The 26,157-nt window shown below is 31.6% G+C and overlaps 1 protein-coding gene across 1 annotated transcript; it reads right to left on the bottom strand.

The window, feature by feature from the left end:
• Positions 1-22,685: 22,685 nt before the first annotated feature.
• Positions 22,686-25,896, bottom strand: LOC108908158. The gene is made up of 4 exons (XM_018712091.2): positions 25,821-25,896; positions 23,515-23,741; positions 23,041-23,316; positions 22,686-22,915 (listed from the first exon to the last, which is right to left on the bottom strand). Exons 1-4 carry the CDS (start codon positions 25,871-25,873, stop codon positions 22,686-22,688), a joined length of 786 nt encoding a protein of 261 aa, XP_018567607.1. The 5' UTR covers positions 25,874-25,896.
• Positions 25,897-26,157: the final 261 nt, after the last annotated feature.

The raw sequence follows: 26,157 nt of genomic DNA, 5'->3' as shown, positions 1-26,157 counted from the left end.
TCATTCTAGTAATATAATTTTTAATTAATTTATAATACGGTATATCCTACAAATTAATTTTTTTTTCGAAATCCGATCGCGCAACCATTTCGTGTTGTACGTCGGGTAATGCTAATGCCGGCGGTCCTACCAATTAAAGTTATAAAAAAAACTAGATCGACTGTAACACTCGGTTCTTTGGTCAATGGTATCAAAGTACAAGGTAATGAAGTTGCGGTTAGGGAATCGTGGGGTTATGAATTGTAGGGTCATGGAGGTTTTGGGGTTTGAGTGCATAGGTTTTTAATATATCCTCAACCACTTTAACGTTTAGCCATAATACAGATTGCCTATGATTTATTAGTTGTGGGGTTATGGGGTTATGGGAATTTTTTGTGTTTGAGTACTAGGGCTTTCAAGGAGTCCTCAGCTATGTGATGTTTTGCAGTAATAGAGATTGTGTATGATTTATTCCCTTGGTTATGAGGTTATGGGGTTATATTGTTATTGGGGTTTGGGTTCATGGGTTTATTAGGCTGGAATATCATTGGGTTAAATGTTTATGGGATTTGGTTAATTGGATTTAGCGTTGAAAGCTTTAGTCTTAAGGTTATATGGTTTAATTTTTGAGAATATCGGCTTTTTTGAAGTTATGAAAAATCCTGAGGTGATGGGGTTAAATGGACCTCGGATGCGGATTTAATGACCCAAAAAACGTATAATAAACATGGTCGGACCTTTGGGCCCGAGAGTCGATTTGTGTGTGGCTGTGTTATTAATGAATGTTTTGAAAGTGGTATTTTTCCGGTATTAAAGATTTCAAAAATAATATGTTTATATAAAAAAGCATATTTCAAACTTCGTTATTGTCTATTTTTTTCTAAAATCATTGAAAAATTACTGTTGCATAGAATAATAAAGTTTCTAGAAACTGTTCTCTCCAAATCAACATGGTTTAAAAAAAACCGTTCACCTACAACTGCCTTATTAAGTTTTCTGAATTATGTTTACGTAAGGACACAAAATAATTGCGTTATCCATTCAGATCATTCAAAGGCGTTCGATTGTGTGAATCACGAGTTGCTTTTATCTAAACTAACCTATTATGGTTTACGAAGAAAATGTAATGATTTACTAAGATCATATCTTATCACGAGAAAACAGTGTGTAGATTTTTATAATGAAAAATCTGATCAACTTGAAACTGATATAAGAGTCCTACAAGGGAACGTTTTGGACCCCTTGATTTTTTTGTTCTATATTAATGACATAGGAATCAATAAATATTTTTCACTGTGCTTTCGCATATTGAGGTTAGATTCGAATTCAGCGACCAAAAAAACATAAAAATACGTTACGTCTGCTTCTTAAAAAATTTCTTAATTTGGCCAAGGTGTAAGAAAGTAGCTGAAGTAGTAATTTCCAATTAATGATATCTTGGCGAAAAATGAATATTTTTTGCAAATGGAAAGAAGGGTTTTGAAGGCTAAAGATTCTACTTTTTAGTGGCGTAATTAATTTAAAAAAAAATATTCGCGATATCTTATAACCTTGAATATAGCAAAAAACCGTGTTTTTTACACATTTAGGTTAGAATATCTTGGAAACCTAGAGTGATGGATCAGTTCTGAGGATAGCGCTCAAAAACCTTCGGGGACGTATTGTCTGCTTTCTGGGTTTTCCTTTTTTGACATTTTGTCCGCCTGTGAACTAACATTATTTTATATAATTTAATATACTGTCGTGTCGCCCTAGCGAACTTCAAAAACATTTATGTCTCAGTATGATCAGGAAGGTTCTGGGCAAATAGACTGAGTCAGAACATAGGACTTGCCTGGGCTTTGAAACCAGGCAAAAGAATGCAAAGAAACTTATGGATATTTTTTTGTAATTAAATCATGTTTTGGTTACGTCACTGTGATCATGACCTTGACAAAAAAATTTCACCTGCATGGCATTCTCAGGTCGGATGCCATCAAAAGTTGTAGCGACAGTACTGCACTACCCTAGCCAAATATTAATTAAAGCGGATGTAAGTAAAATTGCAAATTTATTTATTGAACAAAGTGAAACGATTTTTATACAGGGTGTTTATGTGACCGCAATTAAAAGTGTTAAATTTATAGTGCCTGTATTTTTTCTTTGTCCGATTGGTACTTGTTTTCACTTTCATGGCAATCTTTGACCTGCTTATTATAATTTTTGGTTCTCTGATTTTTCGAAGTTTGGCACACCATAAAAAACACTCAATAGACATTTGTCGATCAAATTTGGTATATAGGTATTTTGATAGGTGTTGAATAGCCCGGTAAATTATCTTTTTGATAAAAAAATTGCTAATACCACTTTTTGGAAAAACGACTTTTTTAAAAAATCGTAGTAGGTCAAGCTTTTGTCACATCAATAAAATGATTAGTAGAATACAATCTCCCTTCAGGGTACTAATTGTAAAAAAAATGGCTTGCGGAAAGTCCACAACCTTCTCACATTTCCAGAGGTGTGATACATGTGATAAAAATATACAGGGTGTTTGGAAAAGTTGGTACAAAATTTAAAGGGGTGAAAATAGAGCCAAAAATAGTAAAACACGTTCCTATAAACATTGGTCCTCCGGAGCACCGTTACTGAGATACGGCCCTCCAAAGGGGTCATTTCTATATTTTTTTAAAATAACTTTATTTCTGATTAAGATAACGGAATGAAAATTGTAGGTAATAATCATACCATAAGGGTCTTTAACTATCATCAGTTTCATCATAATAGGTTTTAAATAAGGATAGTTTTGTAACTACTCTTAACAGAAATTTTTCGATTTTTTTTATTCCTTTGAATTATCAAGCAAATAATATCATTTTTTAATGAATTAGACTGGTTGTAAAAAATCTATGAAATGCAAAGTTGATTACAAAGATCACAACTAAGAAAATAAAGAAACATAAGAATTTAAATCATAGCACGCGAAAGTGACTATCATTAGTATCATTATAATGAAACTGTCACTATGAAAGATGCCTACTATGTGAAAATGTTAAAAAAGTTACTGTCTGAGCCATACATTATTTAAAAAATAATTATTTCTGACAAAACTATGCAGAATTCCAAAAAAAGTATACATTTTTTCTTCAAAAAAAGTCCAATAATATTTGCTCGATAAATAATAAATCTTGATAAATTTCTGTTAAGAGTAGTTACAAAACTATCCTTATTTATAACCGATTTTGATGAAACTTATGTTAGTTCAAGACCCTTATTTTATTATTACCTACAATGTACATTCCGTTACCTTAATCAGAAATAAAGTTATTTGAAAAATATTCAAATGATAAGACCCCTTTGGCGAGCCATATCTCAGTAACGGTGCTCCGGAGGACCAATGTTTATACGAACTTTTTTTACTATTTTTGGCTCTACTTTCACCCCCTTAAATTTTGTAACAACTTTTCGAAACACCATTTATGTATAATTTTATATAAGTTTTATTTATTTAAATAAATTTATTTTTCCTTTGTGTTATTCTTTATTACGAATATTTTTCAGTTTTGTATTGATTGATGATGGTGAATGATGTATTTTTATCACACTGTTCGCATCCAACAAATAAATAGTTTGGCACTTATGTATTCTTATGAAAATATCGTCGGTAAATTAATATTCACAAATCAAAACATTGTTAAATATTTCTGCTAGTCAAGGCTCATACTTAGAATATTATCAATAGTGTCCAAATCGCCCAGGAACAACCAAATACCTGTGATTGATAATAAGGTGCTTAAGAAACGCAAAAATGACTCGGGCAAAGCAAAAAAAAAACAGTTAAAATTTTAGGTACTACACTAAAACACAAAAATTAACACATCACTAGTTTTCATAGTAAAGACGTAACTTCGGACATAACCTCTGACTACAGCTTCCCACTAGTGGAGTCAAAAGTAATTTTTTTTTAATATTAAAAGAGTATCAAATAAAAATTATACGTCACTATTATATATCGCACACTTCAATAAGTGTTAAAGGTTAAAGATTTTCCCATAAAGATTGTTTAAAGGCAATTCTTATTTCTTGGATCATAGCATAACGTAAACTTTAATGGAAGAGACAATCTTTTATAATCTGCAATTTCCATTTTACATACGACATACATGACGGCAATGAAAGGAACAGATATTAAGCTGTTTAAACCCTTCTTCTCACAGTGACACCAGTCAGTTCGTTACAACCAGTCGGCAGTGGCAGTTGAGCGCGAAAGTCGAGTAAAAATATGTGACGCCTGGTGCATAAATATTACCGCAGTTTGATTCTTCCCTTTTTTTTGTGAAAGAAGTTTGTTACCGAGAATTAGTTTCTTATTGTCTAAAGTAAGTTAACATTATTGTATAGTTCATTTATTGTTAATAGAAAAACGACTTCAATAGGTACTCTCGAAGTACAATATTATTAGTGTAATAATATTATATTTTTCTTGTTTTTGGAATTGGTAAAGTACGTTGATAGAATCCGGGTAACTGTTTGAGTACTGATCTATAGATTTGGTATATTATAAAGGGACCAATATGTCATTTTAAATAAGCAAATCAATTATTTTATTTCAAATTAACTAAATTTGATCATATTGTTCAAGAGAATAGCAAATTGCCGATTTCTAATAAAATTAACGAACAAGTGTCCAATCAGTAGGAACAATTTTCGGTATTAATATTTATTTGATATCAACTTCTAATAATTGAGTTTATTTACTATACTACTGCACTTTCTACTCGTTTTATACCAAGCATGATATTGAGAATGATAAGGAAACAAATCTAAAATAGTGTGTGTTGCTTTATATTGTATTATAGCGGCTACTAGGGAATGATCTGCTAGAGGCAAATCGGCGTTGTTAAGATCTTGGTTACTGCTATAAGAAAATGGGAATTTAAATTTAGTTAATAAATAATTCTAAGAGGATTAGAATCAATTTAAACGATGTTTAATGCTTGCTGGAATTAGCTTGTAATGCAAAATGTAATCGGAACTTATTAAAAAATAATAAAAATAATTTAGGTACACATAACAATTAATCCAAGGTCAAACATTTTATCAATTTCTTTGGTTATGTAAAACTGCTAATAGAAGGAAATTATTTTATTAATAGAGAGAAACTCTCAGCATTTTACGTCTACTAGATGAAAATAAGGAGTTTCGTTAAGAAAATTGCATACATAATAGTATAATACAATTAATTTTGGTTATAATCCTCTAAATTTTCTTAAATTTGCTCTCTAATGGTCTTAATGGTCGCTACCATCTTTCTAGGACCAAACAAACTTTTCTAATTTCTTGAAAAATATTAAAGTAGCTATAATTTGTTGCAAGGTCGACAATCTAAAAAAAAAACAAAACCGGCATAACAAAGAACATTTCCATATATTTTAAAATTTACTTTTAATTTGAGGGTTGCTTATTTTTGTGGTTAATAATTCAGCTAATACCTATGTAATACTTGTCATTTGAAGTATATTACATATACACCTACTTTCTGTTTATTATGTTGGAGCGGATATCGCTCGACTGTATTGAATTATACCAAGTATTATTGTAGTAGTTCACGGTTTATTTTGTTGTTTTAGTGAAAACGTATAGTGTTAACGGATTTATGCGATTTTCCGTGACAAAAATAACTTTCTGACCATGCAATTAAATAGGAGCAATGGTAAATAAAGTTTGTTTATCGTATATTAATGTATTTTGTAGACTTTAGTCATTATTACAATACAGGGTGATTTTACTTTAAATTCAGAAACTGCAGGAATAGATTAGTTGTCAAAAAATAAGTAAAATTGGCTCTATAAACTTTTTTCTGGGGGGCGTGGTATTTGAGATACAGGGCGTTCAAGTTTCCAAAAAAGTTATATTTTCGGTCGTCTTTATATTACGCTGAACGAGTTGAATGAAATGAAATTTATTACAGCGTATTCACGAAATTAGACCTTTTATTGAATGTAATATTAACGTCGTAGCATTGACCAGTGGCGTGCTACTGAAGGTGCCGCTCCGTTTTCCCAAGAAAAGAAATACGCCAATGATAGTTTTTGGTACAAATAATGTTAAATTCAGGTACTGTTACGTTAAATGAATGAAAAGTTATTCTTGGTATTTTTATTTTATGTTCATAAGCCCAATAAGGACTGTAGCTTCAGAAATAAATAAACAAATCTAGTTATACTAAAACGAGATCATCGTAAAGCCTACTAACTGATAATGCAGACAAAATATTAAATTTTTGCTGATGGCTTTTCAACAAATCAGGTGGATCTCCTAAACGGCTGCTACTATTAGAAAACACCAAGAAACATTTCTCATTCATTTAACGTAACAGTACCTGCATGTAATATTATTTCTACAAAAAAAAAAGCCAGTGGCGTATTTTTTTCTTAGGAAAATTAGGCGACACCTCCAGTAGTACGCCACTGGTTAAAACCACAAGGATAATATTACATTCAATAAAAGATCTAATTAAGTGAACACGCTGTACCTAGTAAATTTTAATCAATTCCGTCAGCGCATTATGAAGATATAGCAGAAAATATATTTTTTTGTAAGCTTTAACGCCCTATTTGTCGAATATCGAGTCTCGCAGGAAAAAAGTTTATAGTGGTAATTAGTAATTTTTTGGTAATGAATCTAGTCCTGCGGTTTCTGTATTTAAAGTGAGCTCACCCTGTATATCTACGTTATAAAAAATATGTTTTTCTAATTATAGACATCGGTCTCAATAATTTTTTGCAAGTTGTATTAAACCGCATCATTTCTATAACTTTGAGCCTCTGTATCTCTCAAGTTTATGGGAACTTGTTTTTATTAATTTGTGACAAAATCTTCATTAAAGTTTAGTCAAGAGTTTTAGTTACACCCTGAGTTTCTGTTTTTAAACAAGCTGTTTTCTTCGGTTCGTAAATATGATCTTACGCAATACAAGAATATGAACTTAAATTTGACACTGTTTTATAAAAATTGTTGACGTCAAAGATTGAAAATAGGACTTTTGCTAAATATACATATATATTTTATTTGCATTAAATTTTCTAAGAAGTATCTACATATAATGACGGGGAATTTACATACCTTTTGATGTAATTTCAAAAGAGATAAATTATTATTGTTATGTTTAAACGTATTTATTAAAGTACCTAATCAACGCAATTAGAGATGATTTGGAAGCAAAAATAATGTTCTTTTATGTTCATATCCTCTTCCACGTATATTACAAATATTTTAGTAGTTTTATTATGGTTATCATTAAGTTCGTCTTTTTCCAAAAACGGTTTATATTATCGACTTGGAACAAGGATACCTTTTCGTAAAAGTGTCCTTAATATTAATGTGTCAAATTTTTTGAAAAATCCCATAAAATGAGTGAATCACATCAAATTAATGTTTTGTTAATAGTCTGCGGAAAATTTATAAAAATGCCCAGGGATTTAATTTATTTGTTATTTACGGACAATCTGACAAAGTAGGTATCTAATGCACAGCAAAGGATTATTTTAATTTGTTTGTTATTTATGTGCAATGCATTACTTTGTTACATTGTCCGTAAATAACAAACAAATTAAAATAATATTCATTACTATTATTTAAACGATCGCCAGGCATTTTTATTTAAATTTTCGGTACCTAAAAACTATTACAGACACAATAATAATTTGACAACTAACTTGACAAATGTCAAGTTATTTTAATTGTTTTTGGAGTGTTTCTGGTCATGGCCAATTTAATAACAGGTCTGATACGAGAAAAACTGCCCAAAAATTAAAAAATTGCAAATATCTCTAAAAGTAGTAACGGCAATCCTAACAATGCTTATACAGGGTGTTTCTAAAATAGGGTTCGAATCTTCTGCTGTGTTTATAACTCATAAAATAAGCCAAAAAGTTCCTATTAACATGTGCCCTAAAACGCACCCTTAGGAAGTTATATGCCCTTAAAAGGGCTCAAACAAAACTGGTTTTTTTCTGTTATTGACAAAAACGGTCGCAAATAAATAGAAAAAAATGTATGGGTCTTACATAACTTTTTACGTGGGCTACTCCGTTTTTCGACATGCAAATTATATGCGTCCCATTTAGGTTGGTGAAGGGGGTTTTCGACCCGTAATTTTTTTTATTTCATTTTTTTTTAAATTTTCTCTACAGATTAATAAAATCTTAACAATTTTACGTAAAAAATATTATCTTTGTCCAAATCGATATTTCCAATAGTTTTCGAGTAAATTGAGTTTGAAAATTACTCTGCTCTTTAAGTTATTAGGCCAAAAATTACAAAAATCTGTTTACCACGGCAAATAAAAGACTGACGTTGCCATAACGCTTAACAATTTAAGTTATTGATAAACTGTCAATTGAGCTTTGTAGTGTTTAATTAGTAAAAGTGGTGAGTGGAAAATTTAAGTAGAAAAAAAAAAAACAGTTTTGTTTGAGCCCTGTTAAGGGCATATAACTTCCTAAGGGTGCGTTTTAGGGCACATGTTAATAGGAACTTTTTGGCTTATTTTAATGAGTTATAAGCGCAGCAGAAGTTTGGAACCCTATTTTAGAAAGACTCTGTATAGCTTGAAAGGATATTTCAGGCTTTATACGACAGAGTAAAAAATATAGGGTGTTCTATTTAAGTTAACAAAGTTATAGCTGTTTGAAGTTATCAAAATATAACAGCAAAAATGAAACATCTAGTATTAAATGTTTTAATTTGTTGGTGTATCATAATTTAGTGTTACCTATGCCCTTTACATACACCAAAAATGCATTCGATATCAAGCTCCTGAAAAGAGTTATTCCGCGGACACTTGCATAATTATCTGTCAAATTTAAAAGTTAATATCTCAAACTCCTAAGTATAGGGAATCAATATTTAATGAAGTGACCATATAGGGTGTCCCATTTAAAATAAGAGTGTTAATGTTGACTTCCAGTATAACCGGAAGTGCCATAAAGTTCTAAATATTTTACCTGCGTTGGCACTACTGCCTTTAGTAGATTGTCAAATTTTCAGATTTATCGGATCAGTATTTTCCAAAATATCGATAGTGGCGGTTACTAGTGGGACACCCTGTATATTGATTGACAAAAGAAAACAACATATTAATTTAAAAAATGACCTTCAGCTAATGTAACTCTGTAATATTGAGTTGCAAAAATGTGTCATAGGAAATTATCGTATTTAATTTTGCACTATTTTCCAAATTCGCGATTTTTCTAGACAAAGTGTGTCCGTAAATTAGTAAGAAACTCCACGATGTGATACTGTAAAATCGTAAACAGGCAGATAATAACTGATACAAGCAATAATAATATTTACTAATAAAACTTATTTTCTCGGAAAATGATACACACACACACATACACAAGAAAATGAAGAAATACTCGTATCTTACAGTCAACATCACTATGGAGGTCATTTTATGTTGAAAATGCGCATATTTTATTTTTTCTCGCAGTTTGCTTCTTTCCTTGAAAGGAAGATTAAAACGAGACACATGTTCAATACACGTATATGTGCTTCTTTTACATAAATATTCAGAGGTCTGCATATTTGGAATCAGGATATGTGTCTATATTTATAACGAGGAGAATCTTTTGTGTAGATATCCGTTAACGGTATCTTCCGGTTTCCGTGTGAAAGATTGCGCGTCAGATTATTCCAAACCCATTTAAATATAATACAAATATAAATAAATTTATAAAGAACGTTTAGCAGGTATATTTTTATAAACTGCTTTCATTTACTGAAAATTCTGGAAAATAAATGAAAAATGTAAATAAACAAAAGTGTATAGAGGCATAAGTTGTTAATAGTTAATTTTTTAATAAGAAATGTCACTGCTGGTGAAAGACTGGAGACTGATTGTAGTTTCTACACATCTAGACGACGTAATGAAACAGAGAATAGTAGTAAAGTGTTATTGCTATTAAGGCAAGGTGTACCTATTAGAGAACCTTGACTTTTAATGATGTCTATAAAAAATGAGCGAAAAGAAAGGAACATCTAATGTAGAACTTATCACAAATGTATCACGTAGATCCTTTCAACTTTGTAGATAAATCGGCAAAATATGCAAACATAATATTTTCGGATCGGTAGGTCGTATTTTTTTCAAGGTAATAAGTCTTGAAACGTTTGCAAGCAAATTCGTACTTTCCCTAGATTTGTTTGGTAATAAATTTAAAGTCACAGTTTTTGCAGCTGTTACTAACTCTAGTGGGGTCTCGGACACCTGAACATCATCACCATTGTCCATTTTAAACATTTTTTAAAAAAAATTAAGATAAATTTAACTTTTATCACAACAATAAATAAACAATGATTGTCAAGGAAACGATTTCATAAGCAATTAGATTGTAATGAAGAAATGTTAGGTGTGCATTTATAGCAATTTCTTAGTTTGTATTAATTAATGTTATTTGCGATTTCAGAAAAAATAGTATTTATATCTAGTAGTAAAAGCACTAAATGTCGTCCGGAAATGTATGGCTTTTACTACTACACAATATACTATTTCTGAGCTCTTGGATAGGTATCTTAATATGAGTAGCTAACCTATATCTAAACAAGGTTCATTATATTTTACCACATTTCTTAAGGATTCAAGGAAGACACACTAAAAAGAAAAACAAATTATTTTCCTCCATCCAATACGTGGAAAAATTTTTTTAAATAAATTTCAAATTTTTATTGTTACCGTCAACATAATGATCATTTGAAACATTATTTTCTATTGTTGAAAATATAGCAGCTTTAAGACTGTAGTTAATTCTCAATTTAAGTAAAAATCTTTCTAATGTATATAAAAATTAAAATCAATGTTAATGACAAAGGCAGGAGTGATTCCTGTGAGTTTTAATTATGAATTTGTAACCTCACAAAATCTCCTTTTATTTTAGTTTAGCGGCAGTGTCACAATAATAGTTGTAAACACAAATAAAGTTCATAGAAAATAGTCTCAAACTGGCTCCTCCGGCAAATTATATATAATTAATTGGTCAACGAAGTGGATAGTTATAGTTGAATTTTGATGTAATTACATAAAAAGTGTTTAATAAAAAATAATGTATGAATTTATTGTTACATTAGTATTGTATTGTATTTTATTGTTACGTTAGTCTTCAAACTTTTGCAACTTGCGGAACCTGGCCAACATTTCGATTTTTTTGAGGAACCCCACACCTTTTTTACTGATTATATAATAATATATTTATAAATACTACGATTAACAAAATAAATGTTCCACTAAGTAAAAATTAAACTAAGTTTAAATTGGATAATTAAAAAAAAGAGTAAATATAGTCAATGTCTGGTATGTGCTTGAATATTTTTACATAATATGTTGAAATGAGGTGCTATTGTCGTAAGTTGCAATCGCATTTCAAATTCTGTATTAAGCGCACTGCATATATTGCTCCTATAACTTCTGGTGTTCCTCAGGGATCAGTTTTAGGACCGGTGCTATTTTTGATAACTACTGCAGATATTTTTCATTCTATCAGATATAGTGAAATGCAGTGTTATGCTGACGACACTCAATTATCTTACTCTTTTAAACCAGAAAATATAAGATCTGCTTGTGATCACATAAACACCGATTTAAATAATCTATCATAATACTCTCAAAATCATAACTTAAAATTAAACTTCGATAAATGTACGATCATCTGCTTCTGTTTTAAAATTATTGTGGAGAATATCTTTGAAAATTTAAAAATACATATAAATAATCACATTTTAGAGGTTTTATTTTGGATACATCTTTGCGTTTTAAAGAGCATGCACGTTTCAAAGTTAATAAGGAATTGTTATGTCACCATAAAAACTTTATACAGGGTGTTAAAAAAAGAGTGTAAAATATTTCAGGAGGTAATAGTATGAACCAAAATAAGCAGAAAAGTCTTAATAAACATGGGTCCGCAAAGTAACGGTTGCGGAGATATGGACCACTATTCGTTTTTCAAACATTTTATTTTATTAGGAATAAACCGACAAAGGAAGCTTTTAACAAACAAAAAACAAAGTTACAGAAGATGTTCAAAGTGCCCTCCGTCCATTTCCAAGCAGGCACGACATCTTCGTCTCAACGATATTCGAACTCTTTCGAAAACACCCTCCTTGGTTTGGATTTCTTGACACTTTTGATTAATCCGTAGCTGCAGCTCTTCCAGGCTATTTACAGGAGTACCATACACTAATGTCTTCAAATATCCCCAAACAAAGAAATCTAGAGGGTTCAGATCAGGCGATCTTGGAGGCCATAAAACAGGTCCGGCCCTTCCTACCCATCTATGTGGAAAAGTTTGGTGTAAATGCTCTCTAACGGCCATGGAAAAATGAGCTGGAGCACCATCATGCTGGAACCACATTTGTTGCCTCTGATTCAAAGGAATGTCTTCCAAAAACTCATACAGTGTGTTCTGCAGAAAGTTGAGGTAAGCAGCGCCTGTTAATCGGTTTGGTAAAACAACAGGACCTAGAAACCTGTCACCTACAATACCCATCCAAATGTTTAATGAAAAACGTGCCTGATGTCCAGATTCTATTAGAGCATGAGGATTTTCGTCGGCCCAAATATGCGTATTGTGAAAATTAAACACTCCATTTCTTGTGAACCCGGCCTCATCAGTAAAAAGAATGTTTGCAAGAAAACGAGGGTCTTCAGCATCATGACGTAGAAACCAGCGGCAAAAAACCAAACGTGCTTGATGATCATTTATTGGATTTAAGGCCTGTACTCGTTGCACATGGTATGGATAAAGCAGTTGCTCGTGAAGGATTCTCCAAACAAGAGGACCACTAATTCCTACCTCGGCTGATATTCTCCGCACACTCGTACCTGGATTCTGCTCTACCAGTGCTAGAATTTCTTCTTCTGCTCTAGGAGTGGATACCGACCTTGGTCTTCCGGATAAATGGCACTGTTTGCTCAAGGAACCGGTATCACGCAATCTTTGGTGAATTCTTCCAAACATGCGTTGTGAAGGAATCTGGCGATTTGGATAAGCGTCAACATAAAGACGTCGCGCTTCGGTGGCGTTCCCATTAGCACGACCATACATGAAATGCATGTCTGTTAATTCTGCGTTAGAGTAACCAGCCATAGCGAAAGAAAACTTGTGCACTGAGAACAACTGTCAAATACGTACTGTTTATTTCACTAAACATCAACCAACTATTATAAGAAAATACACAACGTTTTTGCAAAATTAAAAAAGGGGCTAAAAAACATAAAACATTCCATATCTCCGCAACCGTTACGTTGCGGCCCATGTTTATTGAGACTTTTCTGCTTATTTTGGTTCATACTATTACCTCCTTAAATATTTTACACTCTTTTTTTAACACCCTGTATATGAATATTCATATCATGAATTTCAAAGTTCGAAAAAAACTTATTGAAGCCTACGGATTTCCATTATTGAATTGTGGAAATATTGTTTACTTTGCTTTTTTAGATAGTCAAACAAAAAATCGTCTACAAAAAATTCAAAATATTTGTTGCCGCTTAAGGAAATATGATTACGTTTCGAATAAAATAAGGGAACTCGGTTGGCTAAAGTTAGATAATCTTTTTAAATATCATATGTCTATTTTTGTTCACAAAATTATAAATACCTCTGAACCCTCATACCTTCGACAAAAATTAATTTTTAGACAAAATCTCCACTCTGTTAATGTACGGTCTGCTGGTTTGCTTTCATTACCGATGTATCGCTGTCACAATCTACAACAGTTTAGACAATAAATTAAAAAAACTTAACACTTCTTCAATTTAAAAAAAATGTGTAAACTGCATTTTCTCAAAATGCATTAACTTGTTTGCCTTTGTTCTGTGATAATGTTTTTTTTTTGTGTCTGGTTTTATAGTATGACTAACTTATTTTATCTTTTATATCCATCTTTTCTAAATTTTTTTTTGTCAATTAATTTTAATATTGTAATTTTAATAATTATGCTCCTATAACATTTTATTTTGTTTTTATATGCCTTTTTTGCACGCATTGTATACGTTTAGACATCATCCGAAATAATTTAATATGAATTAAATTTTTTATGAGGTTAAGTAGAGTAGCCATTGGCTAGACTTCGCCTTATGTACGTGAAATTGGATTTTGCTTTGTACAATTTTCAAAAATAAAGACATTTTTATTATTATTATTATTATTATTATTATTTTTGGCTCAGTTACGGAACCCCCAGAAAGGTTGTGGGGAACTCCAGGGTTCCGCGGAACACAGTTTGAATACCGCTGGTCTAGAAGTCTAGAGGAATACGATAAGAAAACTAAACCAGTATTTTCTTCTCTTTGTTGTCTACGTAAAATTTTCATACAATACGTTATAAAATGTGTAATATGGTATCACCACAACTACAAATAAATAATTACTTTCTTTTCTTTGTTGTCTAACTGCAATTTTTATACAATACATTGTAAAATTTATTAGGTACATGTTATCAATACAAATTCAAACTGACAATAGTAATTAAATCCTTATTTACATATTTGCACCAGGTGAAATTTTCACATGTATGTATTATATTATTTTGAGAATTATAATTTTCAACAGGATACAAAGTGAGTTTTGGATGCGAAAGAAGAATATTTATTTCATGAATTCCCTGAAACCAAAAATATATACAGGGTGATTCATTAATAATGGGAAAGTCGAAAGCTGAAGATACTACTCGTAAAATGGTGACCACTGGCGTAAACATGCCTTATCCGAATGTTAATAGTTTCGGAAATACAGGGTGTTGAAAGTTAAAATTTTAAATCGTTTTTTTTTTTGGATTATTCTGAAAATATATAGGTTAGGAACTTGAAAATTTGTGAAAATATATTTTTTTAGGCGACGAATAAGATGCGTGTTGTAATTTCAGCATTGCTCATAGAGGGCGTCACTTATGATCAATTTTACCGAAAATTTAGTTAATACCTTTTTACCCTGTTTATTTAACATGAAACTTGATTCAAAACCTAAAAGAGCTATCATTTTTCCATTAATTATGTACTCTTGTTTCATTTCAGTAGCTCGATCCGTTTTCGAAAAAAATCGATTTAACGAACACTATGTTTTGATAATATGAGAAATTACAAGCGAAACAAACCAAGTGTTTCTTCGTGTTATTACAACAATTAACAATAAAACAAATAAAATACGTAATAATGATTTAAAGTAATTGTTCGAAGAATACACCGTTGACACCGATACACTTTACACGTTTTCTGAGAGATTGAAACAACATATTGAGATTGCGTCTGACTTCGTTGGCAGCGATTTGTATTCTTTTCCACAACTCTTCACACGAACCAATAGATTCTTTGTAAACTATATCTTACATTCGAGACCAAATAGAAAAATCAAGAGGATTGAAGTCCGGACTTCTGAATAGCCAAGCAAAAATGCTTACATGGCCAATCCAGCGATTTGGAAAAACTGCATCTAAATATGCACGCACTGGCCAAGAAAAATGCGGTGAAGCTCCGTCGTTCATGAACCACATGTCTCTTCTTAAATAAAGTGGAACTTCTTCAAGCCGTGGAAGCATTTTTACTTGGCCACCCAGAAGTCCGGACTTCAATCCTCTTCATTTTTCTATTTGGAAGAATCTATTGGTTCGTGTGAAGAGTTGTGGCAAAGAATACAAATCGCTGCCAACGAAGTCAAACGCAATCCCAATATGTTGTTTCAAACTCGAAGATCTCTCAGAAAACGTTGTGTAAAGTGTGTAAATGTCAACGGTGGATTCTTCGAACACTGACTTTAAATCATTATTACGAATTTCATTTGTTTTATTGTTAATTGTTGTAATAACACGAAGAAACACTTGGTTTGTTTCGCTTTTAATTTCTCGTATTATCAAAACATAGTGTTCGTTAAATCGATTTTTCTCGAAAACGGATCGAGATACCGAAATGAAACAAGAATACACAATTAATGGAAAAATGATTGCTCTTTCAGGTTTTGAATCAAGTTTCATGTTAGACATACAGGGTAAAAAGTTATTAACTAAATTTTCGGTAAAATTGGTCGTAAGTGGCGCCCTCTATGAGCAATGCTGAAATTACAACACGCATCTTATTCGTCGTCTAAAAAAATATAGTTTCACAAACTTTCAAGTTCCTAACCTACATATTTTCAGAATAATCGCAAAAAAACGATTTAAAATTTTAACTTTCAACACTCTGTATTTCCGAAACTATCAACTTTCGGATAAGGCATGTTTGCGCTAATGGTCACCATTTCACGTGTAGTATCTTCAGCTTTCGATTTTCCCATTGTTAATGAATCACCCTGTATAGTTGTGCATCTAGGCGATATATTTACTTACCTACCTAATACATACAGGGAAATCAGTTTTTAGACCACCCGGTATATGTATCAAAAAGCCTTCGAACTATTTTCTTGTTTACCGATCTTCCTTTCTATTAAAATTTGTAAATTAATTGATTTACCATTCGACTAAAAATCCACTGAAAGCGTAGGTAATTTGTGCCATTTTATACAAATTAATTTTTAATCATGTGTAATAATTTTCCTACTTAATAATAGGTATAAGCAGATAATGTTTTGAAATTTGCATTTGCATTTCCGACACGAAATTATGAATAACATCAACCTTAAAATCTCGAATACTTTTTCTAGAAATGATGTAAGCTGGTACTATGAATTACAATCGGCAGATATATGAAAAATATTTCTTGGCAACCTTTAAATCTTTATATAGATATTATAAAGCGGCACCGAATGGTACACACCATAAATATCGATAAATAAAGCACGGTAGGCTCTCTAAAAATATATAAATCACTTTTAAAAGTAAATAAGACACAATAATACATCGTTTCATTTATGCCACACAAAAAATAAAATATTTGCGTTTTCTAGAAGAACCGAGTCTTTTTTTATTAAATTCTTTATCTATCTAAATAAATAAATAATGTATCAATTTCTGTCCACACCCGATTGAGTGAAATTTTCACTCTACATATATTAGTATGAGTACAACTGAGTGAAATTATTGCACCGGAAATGAGTGAGTTTTACTCAAATCCGAGTTACTACTAACTATTAATTGAACGACTTTTGACTTTATTCAGAGTATATAGCACCAATTTATAGTTAACTTTTTCTCTAATATGATTTAAATTTAACTATTATTGAGTCAATTCAGACTTGGTTTTTAATTAACTAAATATTGAGTGCAAAAATAAATCTCTCATAAATGATTCATTAGGATAATAGGATATACAGTGTTGAAATTAATTCACTTCGCGGCTTCGCGAGGCCTCCTGTACTGGCTGAGACCCGCCAGCTGAGACTTGCCGGCTAAGGCCTGTTCTCCTGGCGATCACGCTTTTCTGGAGCATCTATATAACGGGCCCCTATCAATTGTGGTCGACATTACAGAAGCAACATGTAAGTGCTGCCATCTTCACGGCGCCATTCGAATTATTCGAAATATATACATTTACTCTGATTTAGGTACAAGTGCACCAAATACGAGTTTACGTGAAGAATTTATTGAAGGAGTACCTATATTTGAGTGAAGGTACTCAGTATTATTTTAAATACAGTACGCGTCTAAAGTATGGAATAAATTCAGTAAAAACGAAACAATTTTTTCTTTGGGAAAAATTATCGAACAGTTCGATTTTTAATTTAAAAAATACATATTTTAGCATAAAAGGCGATTTTCAACCGTTATTTGTTTTCGAGTAATGACGTCATGGATATTTTTTTTTAAATAATAACCCCCTACTTTTTTCTTGATTCTGAAAGATCGTTTCATTGTCGATCCGACAGTATTAAAATGTTGCCATCTTATATAGGAAAGTTTTCGAGTAAATGACGATTGAATGTTAGAAAACCCAAATCAATTAAAATAAAGCAAAAAAAAAACGTTACCTATCAAATTTAGTTTTTCGAAATGAAAGTTCTTTATGGATCACGTAGGTGTAAATCTTTACAAAGTGTCACCGTCATACCGACTTTCTAAGTACTGTAAGCGATATAAAAATTTAAAGTATGATGGCACATTTAACTGTCACACAAAGAATTGAAACTTTAATTCTTATCGGATGCGGGAATAAGACTAGAACGCAGCAGGAAGTTTGCGATTTATTTAATGAAAAACATCCAGATCGCCGTATCAGTCAATCAACAGTCAGTAAGATAGAATCTAAATTTAGAGAAACTGGCAATGTTGTAGATATTGCAAAACCTGGACGTCCAAGCGTTAGTGAAGATCACAAACAGAACATTTTGATAAGTATAGTAGATAATCCTCATAATACTTCACGATTGGTTGCATTAAACAATGAAATTAATCAGACCACAGAGCTACGTATCCTGAGGCAGGAAAAATATCATCCCTACAACTTGTGCAGGAACTCAATGAAGACGATCCCGACCGCCGCTTACATTTTTGTGAAATTATGATGGATTTATGTCAAGTAAATAGAGATTTACACCGACAAATACTTTTTTCAGACGAGGCCACGTTTTGTCTCAATGGTACAGTGAACCGTCAAACTTGCAGGTATTGCAGTCGGGAAAATCATCATTGGATGGCTGAGACACATACCCAACACCCACAGAAATTAAATGTGTGGACTGGAATAGTTGACAACAGAATAGTCGGGCCTTTCTTCTTTGAAGGAACCATTACAGGAGAAAGATATTTAGAGTTTTTACAAAATGACCTTGTTCCAGCGCTTGCAGTAATTTTTCCTAACGATAATGACCCTGATATTCCTGATGACACCATATGGTTTCAGCAAGACGGTGCACCTCCGCACTATGCGCGCCCTGTTCGAGATTTTCTGTACAATTGTTTTCCTAGGAGATGGATCGACAGACGACGACCGATAGAATGGCCCGCGAGATCCCCAGATCTTACAGCCCTGGACTATTTCTTATGGGGCTACTTAAAGTCCAAAGTGTACGTTAATAAAATTTACGTTTTCTAACATTCAATCATTCAATCGTCATTTACTCGAAAACTTTCCTATGTAAGATGACAACATTTTAATACTGTCGGATCGACAATGAAACGATCTTTCAGAATCAAGAACAAAATAGGGGGTGGCTATTTAAAAAAAAAATGTCGATGACGTCATTACTCGAAAACAAATGACGGTTGAAAATCGTCTTTTATGCTAAAATATGTATTTTTTAAATTAGAAATCGACCTGTTCGAGGATTTTTCCCAAAAAAAATTTGTTTCGCTTTTACTGAATTTATTCCATACTTTAGGCGCATACTGTATAATCACAAATGAGTAAAATGATCAAAATGCTCAATATTGAGAGAAAATGTACTCAATAATTTCACTCACTGGATTCACTCCGAACCTTTATTGCTTTCACTCACACCGATTTTTTTTACAGTGTATGCTTTTATATGTAGAAACAATATTGAAAGGTCATTAACCTGAATCACATTTAATAAACATAATTCTTATGCTGAATGCTACACATGCGAATTGCACACTTAATACGTTGGGTAATACCAACGACACCTAGTCCTGTATTAGACTACCTTAAATGATATAGTACTGCAAACAAGTCCATCTTCCATTTTCAGTTAAACTTTCACCGTAAGGTATTTTACAAATCGTAAATAGTATTTACATCCGCTATTTTTCCAGCAGATTAATATTGCAGTAAATTAATATTTGCGTGTTTAAAATTACTAATTTACAAAATTTGTAAACTACGAAATAATATTACAGTACTAACAAAAAATTTATGGCGGAACAAATTCGATGAAATAAATGTATTTAATGCTAGCTTTATTTACTTATTGCCAATTTTGGTTTGAAGGCTGTTGCTGTTGATTCAAAATTTTGAAACAACAATTCCAGATATTCTTTTTTTTTGCAACCTCCAAAAATTCTTCAAACCAGTGACATTTTAGATAGATATCAACAGGTTTGTTCGCACAGCAGTCAGAAGTCACCAGCAACTGTTCGACGCATCCGCGTGTTGTTAAAAGCATTCATACCGCAAAATCGGAAACTATGACTCCCAATACATTTTTAATTAGAAGCCTGCGCAATGCATATTGTCCATTTTGTCATCATATGTATCGTTCTCAAACATCTATAAATAAAATTTTGTATCAGATATTATATCTTCAAGAGGAATAGAAAATACCATTATTATAAATCCAAAACTAAGACAAAGAACCTATCACCCAGCAAACACATATAATTGGCACATAAATGGTCAAGCATACAATGACCTGCAATTTCATTATTGGCACATTTATGGCATGCTATAAATGGGCCACAAGCGAAATGTCCCACCGGCCAGCAGCATGCCATGCTTCAATTAGCCAACAATGTACATGATTGGGCCACCAAAGTACCACCACGGATGCCATCATCTGGCCATAGTTGGTAGGAAGATGTAAATCTAGCAATGGCTTGCCAGTTTGTGGCCTACAATGGTCCTTTAGATTACATTGTAGTTCATTTAATGGTCATATTAAGGATGTTCTGTGATGGTCATGCATCATAATAGCAACACTTTTTATTCAGTATTGAGTAAGCAATGTACCATTGATGGCATATTTCTGGCAGAAGTATATAGTGTGTTGACAAGGAATAAAATTCGATATCATACCAGTTTTGTTTTTGTAAAAACACTAGTACAATCGATTTGTATTGTTAACTGATTGCTTTTTTGCATGAAGTCATACTATATACTGGAGGACAAATCATGTAAAGGTTCGATTTCATGGAAAAAATGGATATCTTAAATAAAAATTGAATGGTCTGTACACTTTTACCCAAACAAAATTGGTATGATCTAATCGAATTTGTTCCTTGTCCTCTTACACTCACTGCTTACTTGATTAGCCGGAAATTTTTATAAAAAATATAAGAAATTGGAAAAATTTACTGTGTTCTTTAAAGAATCTAATATTAACAAATGTTTGATAACAAATTAAACAATACCTTCATTGCTAGGTGATGACCTTTCAGTGAATTCTAGACATTTGGAAAAGGTCTGGTATTAAAAACAAACTGAGATGTAAGAAAACAATAAGTATTTATTTAAATATAAATAATATATGTACAGGTTCCTTAAGGACGTACTAATGTTTCAGGGTGTGATTCCTCAGGTCTTTTTATGAAGATATGAACATATGTCTGCAACGGCTTAAATTTTTTACTAGTCTTGAATTTTTGTTTTTTTTTAATCGTTAATATTTAATATCTCCGAAAGTACTACAGATATTATTTTCAATTTTGGTATGTCTTAATATGATATATAACATATTTTAGTTAGAAAAGTTATTCTATCACCCCATCAGTGGCGCCCCTGCAAACATGTTCTGATCTGACATTTTTATTTACTTTTACTACTACTATTTACTAAAATATGTGGTTTTATATTCTATTAACACATACCAAAATTGAAAATAATATCTAAAATACTTTGGTACTTTCAAAAATAACGAAAAAAAAAAAACAAAAATTCAACACCCTGTTGCAAAAAATTTAAGCCGATGTGTTATTATGTTCATATGAACTTTTCTTCATAAAAATACCTTAGGAGTCACACCCTGAAATATTAGTATGTCTTTAAGGAACACCCTGTATAATTCTGAAAACAAAATATAAACTCCAAAACAAAAACATAAAAATTGTAAAATTGTATATACTTAATATTAAGTCTTCATTCTTCATTCCGTTGAGTTATCTGCAAAAAGAAAAGTACATGAACCCTAGAAATAATTTTTAGCAGAGTCAAAGGCAAATTATGAAAGGTAGAGTTAAATTAGAATATATCATTCTAATGTTGCACTTGTCCCACTATTTGCATTACAAATAAAATAAAATACTGTTCATGTCAGTAATATCGTTTCAGAAAAAACTAGTTCAATGCAAAAACAGGACCCCTTATTTTAAACACAAAAAATAACATAAAGGGAACTCCAAATTATTGCATTTATCTTGACGTAAATTTCGACTAGTTTAATAAGTATTGGTAAAAATAATATACTTACTCTTTCTTTTCCCCCGACCACCTTCCCTATCAATTGCACCTCGAAGCCATGCCTTCACAACTCCAAATATTTCCTTCTCGGTTGCATTTGCTGATAACGGATTCCCTCTTATTAATTCTAAAAATGTTATGATAATTAAACTATAGTGTAAGATAATTATTAGTGGTTATGTCTATAGTACATAAAAACGAAAAAATTAAAAAAATAAAAAGGGCCGTTCAAGGCAGAAACTCCTAGAACCTTTCTATAAATGAAACTAAATATGGCTACATAATGTTGGAATATGGAATAAAAACTCTCAAAAACTAAATCGATAAAGAGATTTACTAGATTTAAATACAAGATCTTTTCAATTAATAAATTAACATCTCTGCTTACCTGACAGTAGTGATAAAATGTTTGAGTAGTTTTTGAAAGCCGGTTTCCCATTCCTGCCAGTCCAATTAACTTTTAATGCTAAATTGTTAGTTATAAGTCTGGGCATAATTCTACGAGTTGTATCAAATACGTCTTTTCCTCCAACGAATCTTAATGCATTCAACTAAAAATAATAAATTAAATATAAACACAGTTTGAGTTTGAAGTAGGCATAAAAAATAATTTAATATATTATAGTCACTAAATCTTAATAATATTTTTTCAAATAAATTAATGGACTAATTATTAGTAAAACAATGGTCTTACCATTTCCAAGTACTCCTCCCTATTGCTTAAATTTTGGTCCATGTAATTTATATCTTCTTCAGTTTTCATGGGTAAATTATTGAGCTCAACCAATGTAGGTAATTGGTTACCATCCAGCTTTTCTGTAATAGACGCATTGACAATCTGTGTTAAGTTTTCAATTTTTCTAGAATTTTTTTCAACTACACTTAATATTCTGGCACACATTACTAAAACAAAAATATATATATAATTCTTTTGATTTAACTAGAACTTATTCAATTAATGAGGTGCAAATATGTAACAGCAGATAATATAAAAAAGAGATAATATTTACAATTATAAAGTGCTTTACCTTCAACAGTCTCACATGATGTACATACAGGCAAGTTACTGATATCATCATCCAATGTAATTGACTTGGAAGATACTTGTACATCATTTATTTGTGTTTCTTTAGAACACCGTTTTCTTTTTCCTGGTGGAGTTGGAGGAGACAATGATGAGTCTGAACCACTCGTGAAATCTAAATGTTTTTGCACTCCCCTTGTTGGACGTTTTTCGTCCTCTGTGTTTATGTCTGAATCTCTTTCTAACTGTTTCAACTTGAAAACAGCTTTCTGATATGCATCTAAAAGTAGGATAGTAAATTCATTACCCTAACAGAAAAGTAGTAAATGAAAAAAATTTACAGAAGTTCAATAATTTTTCTGATCATTAAAAATTATTGTTCCATGTTATATTGAAATTTAAATCGGCAAAAAACACATTGCCACAAAATAACAACAATAGGTACTATTTTTTTTATTTCTCCAGATAGTTAACTTACCAGTTTTGTATTTCATGTTGATCTCGCATGGTACACAATTTTCAACGTCAATTTCCTTATGTTGAATAACAGCTTTTTTCCTCTGTTCGTCCGATTTGAAATTTGGCCACCAGCAGCATAATTTGTTATCAGTCGAATCCTCAAATGCCCACGAACTCGATACAATTGCGGTCGGAATACTGCCATCCTCACCCGACTCTTGAGGGAACTCCACGATCAAATAAGAGCTATCATAGAAACATATACATAATATACTTTTACATCTACACATAAGTAGGTACAATATACAAAATGTAATGTACATGAAGGTATGTGATCAAATAGTTACAAAAAAATTATTTTAACAAAAAAAAAAGATAAAATGATTACACATTGTTTGCTAACAAGGTTAAACAATATGAAAAGAAAGTTGGATAAATTGTAAACTGCAACACCAAATAGGTGATAGTAGAGGTTTATTTTAATCAAAAAAATGAATAAGCGGACAGCAAAAATATTGTTCATTTTCTACTGGAACTAAAAGACATTTCGACTGAATATCTTCCTTATTGCACGATATATTGCTATCGCTTTTTCTAACCAAGAAATTATTTATTAAGGTTGAATCAGTGGGATAATCATAAAAATGTCCTAAAACGTCTAATTGTGTTCCATAAAAAATTTCATCTGCACCATCCGAGACTTCAATAATTTGTTTATTCTTTAGCACAAAGCACATATGTGATCTTTTGCAAAATTTCGTGACGTCGATTTTATCGTATTCACATTTACCTTCTCTGTATCCTGAGAGTTTAGTTGCTAAAATTCTTTTGCAGACTTGTTGCAAAGGCTGATTACTTTTGCGTAACTTTCTTTTTAAACAACCCAAATAATTTTCAAAGACAAAACAGTTTACACTATTTAAAGAGCCAAATCTTAATGCATCTGAAGAAAGACGGGACAGAGCATGGACATTATAAGACACAAATTCCTTGCCATAAATATATATTGAGTGTTTTATGAAACAGCACAATAGCTTATGAGCATACTCATTATAATTTTTATTTAAATGTATGTTTAAAAGAATATTAACTGCAAATAAAAGCAGTATAAAATGATTACTTAAATATTTTTTTAGGAAAAATTTTTTTCAATAATACAGGATCAACGTATAACAAAAATTGCCTAAGCTCTGTTGCCTTCCAATGCTCTAATTCCACTAGACTTCTAGGTTTCCTGTTAAAATCTGATGGCCAAGACTTAGATAAATTTAGTATCTGCTCATTTAAATTTCGTATAGATTCTTTAGTAATTTCATAGGGTCTACCACTGTCACATCATACAAACAAAAGTTTCCGCATTACACCAAGGCAAACTGACTGCATATAATCTGTAGGAAAACTAAATATCAAATCAATATCTAATTTACTCAAGGGAGTGGGGCCCTTCTGATGACCAGTATAACTTTGATTTTTAAAATTTTCATGCAGTCGTGAAGGCTGATTGATATGTGAAAATGACATATGTCTATTGGAATATTCACCTCTAATACAGCATTTATCACAACCCAAATATGCATTGTGCCCCGTGGTGTTCCTAATATATGCTCTGGCTGGTGTGTCACAACAAAATGATCTTATTTTTACATTAACGATTTGGCTGTTGAAATTTAATCCATTACTACAAATAAACTTTAACTCATTGAAAAACTACTCCAGAAAATTATTCAAAGGCGGTTTACTTTTGCCAAGATATATGCCAACTGGAAAAGGATCGATATTTCGATTTAAAATAAAAATTCTACACAATATGGGCCAGAACTGTAAGCAGGAACTTTTAAACAGAGGCAGCCCATCAATATTAAAGTCTAATTCAAGTGTATCTATTGTTAAATTATTTTGTAAGTATGTACCAATTAGTTGTTTTTTTAATTCAAAGTAATAAAATTCACCATTACCCATTACTTCAGTAGGTAAATTTCTAGGTGTATTTAATAGAGTTCGAGCATCTAACGGTAAATTTGATAAACCATTTGGAGATGTATGTAACCATTTTAAAAGTCCTGATAAAGCTGTATGGGTGATGTTATTTTTTACACTCCAATTAACTAAAAACTCTGCATGTGACTGTTTTTCCTTGCTACATTGTTCAAATGAAATATCCGGAACGTCAACATCTCCAACGGAGATATTATCATTTTCATTCCCACAGTAATAATTACCGTGGATTAATGGCGTTTGTTCTTCAATATTTATGCTTAATGATGATGTCTTGCTAGAGATGTCAAGTTTTTTAGAGGTGAATGGTGTGATTTGATTTTTAACTACCTTTTGGTTGTCAGAAGTAGACCCCCCCGAAGTACCACTAGAACTAGCACCATCACTCCCAGTCTCCGCTTTATCTTTAGCAGTAAATTTACAAACTTTCTGTCTAACAATTCTATTTTCTTGCCTTTTTGAAAGTTTTTTGAAGGACCTATTTGCAAGAAACATAACCTTATGAATATCATATGTACAAGCAACAGAACACTGGGACGGTTTTCTATTGGACACCTTCAAGGAAACAGTTTAAGGATGTATCCTTTTTATCTATGGATGTATCATGTTAACATAGGTAATTTATCCTCTACAAAACTGTCCCAGTGTACTATTTTAACCCCAGATA

The sequence above is a fragment of the Anoplophora glabripennis genome, unplaced genomic scaffold (genome assembly GCF_000390285.2).
Source record: "Anoplophora glabripennis isolate ALB-LARVAE unplaced genomic scaffold, Agla_2.0 scaffold369, whole genome shotgun sequence".
NCBI lineage: Eukaryota > Metazoa > Arthropoda > Insecta > Coleoptera > Cerambycidae > Anoplophora > Anoplophora glabripennis.
The sequence above is the reverse complement of the archived record's forward strand: the minus strand, read 5'-3'. Positions and strand labels throughout refer to the sequence as shown.